The sequence below is a fragment of the Mobula hypostoma genome, chromosome 5, assembly GCF_963921235.1.
Source record: "Mobula hypostoma chromosome 5, sMobHyp1.1, whole genome shotgun sequence".
Taxonomy (NCBI): domain Eukaryota; kingdom Metazoa; phylum Chordata; class Chondrichthyes; order Myliobatiformes; family Myliobatidae; genus Mobula; species Mobula hypostoma.
This window is the reverse complement of record NC_086101.1, coordinates 136,109,417-136,117,013: the sequence shown is the minus strand read 5'-3', so window position 1 is coordinate 136,117,013 and position 7,597 is coordinate 136,109,417. Positions and strand designations below refer to the sequence as shown.

The 7,597-nt window shown below is 36.8% G+C and overlaps 1 protein-coding gene across 1 annotated transcript in view; it reads right to left on the bottom strand.

The window, feature by feature from the left end:
- Window positions 1-57: 57 nt before the first annotated feature.
- Window positions 58-7,597, bottom strand: part of smc2 (structural maintenance of chromosomes 2) — a 46,064-nt gene continuing 38,524 nt past the window's right edge. The window contains exons 20-24 of the mRNA XM_063048982.1: window positions 7,120-7,320; window positions 5,535-5,651; window positions 2,209-2,369; window positions 1,209-1,356; window positions 58-814 (exon numbers count right to left, since the gene is read on the bottom strand). Coding sequence (XP_062905052.1) covers window positions 623-814; window positions 1,209-1,356; window positions 2,209-2,369; window positions 5,535-5,651; window positions 7,120-7,320 — 819 coding nt within the window. The 3' untranslated portion in view covers window positions 58-622. The remainder of the gene's footprint in view (window positions 815-1,208; window positions 1,357-2,208; window positions 2,370-5,534; window positions 5,652-7,119; window positions 7,321-7,597) is intronic.

The window sequence follows — 7,597 nt, the reverse complement described above, 5'->3', positions numbered from 1 at the left end:
GAGAAATAACTAAATAATTTATTCTCCTGATTTTTGTTTAATACATCAAGTAGTACTGGTGCAGCATCAACCAACTGGAGACAAAACCACAAATCAAGAGAATAAATTAATTAGCACAGCAGTGGTTTTATAATATTGGAGATAATACAAGATGCTAAGAAAATGGGAAATAAGGAGTTCTGTGACTGAGGGCATCTAAAAAGGAGTTCACATTCAATACTGTGGTGAATCCAGGTTTCAATGTGGGAAGAAAGGAATTTAAGTATATCTGGACTTGATAGGAACATGATTGTAATAGTCCTGTCTTAAATAGAAAATTGGTGCCACAAAGTCAAAGGATTCATTACCAAATGACAGCAACATCAAATGTGTAAAACGTGCAGCCTAATAGTGCTAAGTGAGAACAAAGCAATAAGAAATTTATTTTCAACAAGTTACTACATGAAAAGTTTACATAATTATAGAATAAAAACAATTCAGTTTATTAGAAATATTGAAAACGTAAAAAGATCAGAAAAATATAGAAGGGAAAGAAAAAATCTGTATGATATTACATATATGGAAGACAGTATACACAATTCTATATTGCCGCGCTGGAGAAGCTTGGACAAGCTATATATCCTTATATTTTCAGTCTGTTCCTCTTGTCTTTTGTTTTTGCTTTATCTGGTTGGCTAGGGAGATTCTTGGGTGTGACCGAACCATTCTGACTCTGAGCAAATCTTGTGACAGTTGACACGCCGTCCACAAACTTCGTTTTGAATAAAGTGTTGGCATTACTGAACATACCATCTTTCAATGACACAACAATAAACTGCAGGAACAGAAGTTAAAAAAGAAAACACATTAATGGAGACTAGGAAGAAATATGTCATTCTCATTTCCTATTCATCATCTACACCAGAAACAGCAGAGATTTGTAACCAACTAGATAGAGAAATAGGAATGGAATTTTACTTGTCTCAAAAATAACATCTGTTCTATTCAAGAATATCATTTGTCCACCAAGACACAATGCAGAAGATCACACATCAGACATGGAGCAAGGGTCAATCTGTAGGTTTAAAGAATCAGGACTTTCACAACCTGTTTGCAATAGTAAGCAGTGTGGATGGATAAATTCAGGTTTGATGTCAACAAAATTCTCTGCACAGAATATTCAATGGCTCAGTATGGAGGAAAGAAAACAGACTGAGGAATTTACATACCTGAGAATGGCGGAAATGTGTTCGCAGCATCTGGCCGATATTTTGTGTATGTGAGAGGTCCAAGGCTGCATCTACTTCATCCAGAATATAAATTGGAGCAGGTTTGAAAAGCAGCATAGCCAGAATCAGAGAAAGTGCCACTAGTGATCTACAGAATAGACACAATGGCACATTAACATTCCATTTACCATAATATTGCTTGATTTTCAGTATCATTAATTCATCCCCTTTGTATTTTTCCTGTTAAATTGTTTGACCTCCCTAACTTTCTTGGGTTTTCATTTCATTTGAAAAAAGCATGACCTCAGGCAAAGAAGTAATCAATGATGTAAAATCCCTTTGAGATGGTCAGGATAGGAGATACAAGTGCCTTGATTTCAAAATAGCATCTGACTAAAAATTGTGTGTTCAAATATTGATCAGATATGTTCAAATATCAACCTAAATATAAAAAAGATCAATAACATTGTGATATCTGCAATTTATAAGCACACAAAAATGTCTTTGATCAAATCTGGCATGCAACATATCTCTCTCCTTTCAAAACTGTGGCTCAACTGGCATGGATTGTCTTGATACACACAAACTATATGCTGAGGTAGGTGGCAATTTAATTCTTCTTTTTAAAAAATAAGCACACTTTCAGGCATAAAAGGACAGCATTTACTGATAGCACACTGCCAAGTTCGAAAATTGGGATGTACAAATTAAACATCTTGGTGAGTATCAGGGACCAATTAATAAAGGAGGACTTGCATAAATATGGATTAAAAAAAAAACAAACTCCTTTTGGAACATTCAAAATTATTTTGCAGCCAATGAAGTGCAGTCACTATTATAATGTAGCAAATGTAGCAATTTCCACACAACTACCCAAATACAGTAAAATGAAATCAGTTTTAAAAGTGTTGACTGAGAGAAGAATGTTGGCCAAGACACTGAGAACTACTCGAATATCTTTTTCCAAGAGATGATTTCAAAATTTAATAAAAAGACGTACCTTTGACCACCACTAAGTTCAGTTAGGTTCTCCTTCCAAGCATCTCCAAGAGCTACTTTGAATTCTAGTCCATCTAGTATAGTCTTGCCTTCAGGAGGAACTAACATGGCCTTTGCTCCAGGAAGTAGTGTGGAGAAAATGGAGCCAAAGTCTTGGTTAACCTAAATAAGAAAGGTAAACTTGGTTGACAGAAATTCTATCAGCAAATACATAGGGTTCAAGACAGATTGGTTGAGAATTATTTGCTCTATTCAAGTAGCATAAATACCTAGTCATAACCTGATTTTCAAATTGACTTTGCATCTTCACTTGACAGATTTTGCATTTCAAGGAGTGGGTAAAAGTCTACCGTCGCAGGTCCTTTATCACCTGAACTTAACAGGACATGTTTTTAGCCTAATTTATTAAATCACAACAAAAAAAGCAAAAATAAAAATTCTATATAAAACCTTAATGTGTAATTTTCAATACTGATATTTGTAACCAGCAAACTGGCACAGGAGTTTGATGGAGCATATTACTAACAAGTGGCTATCTCTTGCCCAACACAGATTGCTTAAAGATTCTGATAGACATGCAGTGATGAGTTTTGTGGATTAAATTAGGCCTGAACCACAACTTATAAACTGCCTATCCCTGCTGTACCTCTTCCTCCCAATCACATAGTTTAGTAAGGTCACTGCTAAACTTTAACATCAGTGCCACTTTCTGCTACCGATTGTGAAATATAACAACTATTCATAATGATACAATAAAGGTCAACTGTCAATTTGAAATAGATTCCGTTTTGAACCTTCTCAGAAAGAAATAGTTAGGAAGTTAAGAATGAAAAGGTGGGGCCAGCTGGTGGCGCAATGACATCAGTGCCGCACCCGGAAGCGGAGGTTCCCGGGTTCGAAACCAGTCGGGTCTGCTCCCGAGTATGCTTTCCATCCGTGCCGGGTTGATAAAGGGAAAATGCTGTGAAAATGTCTGTGTGGGGAGTGGTGTGCCACACAGTCTCTCTCTCTCTCATTCCGCACCTTGTAAAAAAGCCATGAAAAAGACATCATCACGGACGCACGCACACAGGCACACGCTAAAAAATAAGAATGAAAAGGTGGTGGGAGGGATGGGCAAGGGAGATTTGGAATCTTTTTTAAAAAAGTCAACAAATAAATGAGAGAATATCCAGCATAACGGGGTGGGGGGGGGGAAGAGGAGGGAACTTCGACTTAGACCATGAGAGGCCTGCGTCGGGCATTTTCATGCCTTACAAGGCGCAGATTGGAAGTCTGTGTGGGGCACCACTCCTCGCACAGACACTAGAGCAATGTGTGGTTAGGTGCCTTGCTCAAGGACAGAAACACGCCGCCACAGCTGGGGCTCGAACTAGCAACCTTCAGATCACTAGACGAAAGCCTTAACCACTTGGCCATGTGCCCAACAGCATAACAGACAAAAGGCATATTCAAATATAGTCCTTGCAATACCAGTAATTAAGAAGTATCTTGTACAGGAAGCCCATCCTCTGTTACCGATCGATAGAAAACAATCAGTAGTAGCAGTTATTAGCCAGTGTAGACCTTAAGCATTCTGCACAATTAAAGATCATAACCTCTGCTCTATTTCACCTGTTCCTTGTAATCGTTGCCTTCTCTGTACAGAAATCTCAGTCTGAATATTTTAAATTATTTGACCTCCACAGCTCTCTACTCCAGAGAATTCCAAGGACCTCCATAAGAAATTTTTCTGCATTTTAGTATTGCATGAGTGATGGCTCCCATCTCTGAAAGTGATGGCTCCCTAGTTTGAGAGTCCCCACAAAAGGAAACACCTTATCAACTAACTTGATAAGCATCAGTTTATCCTTCCCCATCCCACCTTACCCCGTGGTATCCTACATGTTTGAAGATCTCTCATTCTTGTAACCTCTAAAAGATTAAGCCCAACTTTCCCTCATTGACAATCCTTTCATGTCAGGAAGCAGCCTAACAAACTTTCTCTGAATTTCCTCCAGTGTAAATATACATCTTCTTAAAAGAGGCAATTGTTACAAAATTATAGGGCCATCATTTATAATCTAAGGTGCATAGGAAATGCCAGGACTTCCCTCCTCTTGAGAGTTGTGGAGGCTAGATCATTGGGGTACTTAAAGAAGTAGTAGATAAATTTTTGAAATCAGTGAATTGAAAGCTATAGAAAATTTGTGTAAAAGAGAAGAGGATGATACAGATCAGGCAAAATCACATTAAATTGCTGGGAGGGCTAAGCATCCTATTCCTGCTCCTCTTTCTTAAGTTCTTGTACAGTGCCAAAAAGAATGCTCTCATCAATACTCAGTACACTTGCTCTGTGCCTCTGAAATAATGCAAGTATTCAATTTACTTTCCTAATTACCTGCTACCTACATAATAACTTTGTTACATTTACAAAAACTGTACTGGAGGATCCTGTAGTCTATCCCTTTAAATAATATTCTGCTTTTCTGTTTCTTCACACTAAAAAAGATCTCAAATTTCCCCACGATACTTAATTAAAAAGCTTTTTGCACTAACTTAACTCATCTATGTAAAACTTTTGCATACTCCTCAGAGCTAACCAAACACTATCCTTATACAAATTCATTCAGTCTTTTTGTTTAAGTTATTTACTCAATTTAAGTTATTGCTCTATCCATTCTAAGATATTACCTCCAATGTCACAAGCTCTTAATTTTTGTTGCATTTTTGTGACACCTCCTTTAAATTCAATTTTATCTATAGGAATCCCTGATTATTACACCCTCAAAGGACTCCAATGGACCTCGTTTTTATTAAACATTGTCAATATGCTTTGACACTACTATATTCATTTAAGATTTAATCTTTTAAAAACCCAATATATTTAAGCATCCCAAAGCAGGTTTTTTTTTAACTACGTTGCTCAATATCCCTTGCAAATGTGGCTTGCAGAACTGCTGACTTTAGTTCCAGCGACCAGAGCTCAATCCTATTTTACAGTGCTGTTTGTGTGTAGTTTGTACATGGTCCTGGAGAACACTTGGGTCTCCTTCACCCAATCCCCACACATCCAAAAGATGAGCAGGTTGTTAAGTTATTTGGCCACTGTAAATTGCCTCTAGGTGGGTGGTAGAACTGTAGCAAATGTGGTTTTGCATATAGCAAATAGTTTCATGGAAAATTAGTATGAGAATGAAATTGCTCTGAGTTGGCAAAGCCTCATTGGGTGAAATGCCTTTCATCTGCGATAAGGAAATACAGAAAAACTGCGGAAAAAAATCCTCAGTTATGACCATTCCCCAATCCAACACTAAAAGAACTGTTGAAATACAAATCTTTGTTTACCTGTTTCCAAGCTACATTCAAAGCTTCATTTTTCTTTTTATCTAGCTCTTCAATAGTTGAAAGAATTTTTGACTTGTCATTTGTCACTATTCTTTTCTTTTTCATTAAATCATTGTACTGTGAAAAAACATAAAAGGAGTCCACTTAAATTTCATCAAGCTTTCCAAGATCCAGTTATTATTTTTTTATTTACACAAGTCAACAGGTAGTCATATTAAACTGGTATCTAGAATATGAATCAATGCAGTTTCTTAATATTCACAGTAACACCAAGTTTAATCATCAGATATGAATATAATTATTCACAGATTAAATTAAAATGTATTTTTGGTTGTGTAATTGCAATCTTCAGACATTTCATATGGAAGCCATGATCAAATTATGCATTGCACTGAGGTTCCAGTGCTCAACCTCTTTATACAGTTTGTAGAGCTTGCTATGGAATGTTTAGTCAAAATAAATCAAATACTCACGGGGATGCACGGGGTTTTTTTTTTAAAAAAGGGAAAGAAATTGTAATAGCCATCTAAATGTGATGTGATCCAAACAAGACCCAGAAGAATTCACTCCCACAACCGGAGAACAAACACCACCTTAATGTTCTTTAATGAGTATTTTTAGTAAATATAAATGGTAACAAGGAATTGTGTTAAAGAGCACGCACATCATCACCTGTGATTAATCAATGATGTCTTCCTTTAACAGCACAAGTGTCAAACTATGCCCAACACCAAACACCAATTTTTGAAGCTACTTAATGGTAACATGTTATGACAAACTCTTTTATATAAGACATGGTTTAAATTAAGGTAATTAAAATTAAGGAGAGGTCATGCATAACTAACTTAACTGAAATTAACAGGAAGTTCCAAGCCATTATCTTTAATGCAGTCAGCTATTCCAGATTAAATGTCTTTGTGAAAAAAAAACTAAATTATTTACATTTAGGAGATGGCCACACTTTTTTTTATTAATACATATAAAAACAGTTCACTTGTGGGAAACACAAATATTAAATATGCAAATATACACTCGTTGGCCACTTTATTAGGTACAGGAGATAGCCCAACCAATTTAAGGTTTGACATGTGCATTCAGAGATGCTCTTCTGCACACCACTGTTGTAATGTGTGGTTATCTGTGTTACTGAACCAGTTTGGCCATTCTCCTCTGACCTCTCTCATTAACAAGACATTTTCAGGCACAGAACTGTCATTCACTGGATGTTTTGTTTTGTTTCCCTTGCTTTTCATACCATACTCCATAAACTCTACAGATTGTTGTGCGTGAAAATCCCAGATCGGCAGCTTCTCAGATAGTCAAACCACCCCGTCTGGCACCAACAATCATTCCACGGTCAAAGTCACTTAGATCACATTTCTTCCCCAATCTGATGTTTAGTCTAAAAAACAACTGAACCTCTTGACCATGTCTGCATGCTTTTGTGCATCAGGTTGCTGCCAAATGGTTGGCTGATTAGATATTTACATTAACATGCAGGCGTACCTAATAAAGTAGCCACTGAGTGTGTATAGCTGCTTTCATTTCTTACAATTTCTAAAGAGCTTCATAAGTAAAATCATACCCGTTCCTCGGCCTGGCTCAGCATATTCATTGCCCTCACATTAACATTTTTGCCAAGTTTGTCTTTCTTCTGCTGTAGTTCCTGCAGCTGCTGACCGGCTTCTTTAGGACAATTTGCTTTAAAATCATAGACTGTGTTAGTCTGGCCAAAGAGGTGTTTTTCAGAATTAATCCATTCATACTCTTTCTGCATCCGAGTCACCTGCAAAAGTTTCAAATAAGAGAAAGAGAGTGTTTTTTTTGGTAAAAAAAAACAAGCCCAACTCCAATCTTTTAATTAAACAAATCCCACAAGAACTAGTTGATCTCAAAGAGGATAAATTCTTTTCTGACCCAGCTGGGAAGTATTAGTAGCCTGACAATCAAATTAAACTCAAAAGGACACGGTGCCTTCTTGCACAGTGTACAGGGGTCAAATAGGACTAACATCCAAGCTGTATCCAATCATCATTCATGATGACAAAGTCTATTTAATTTTT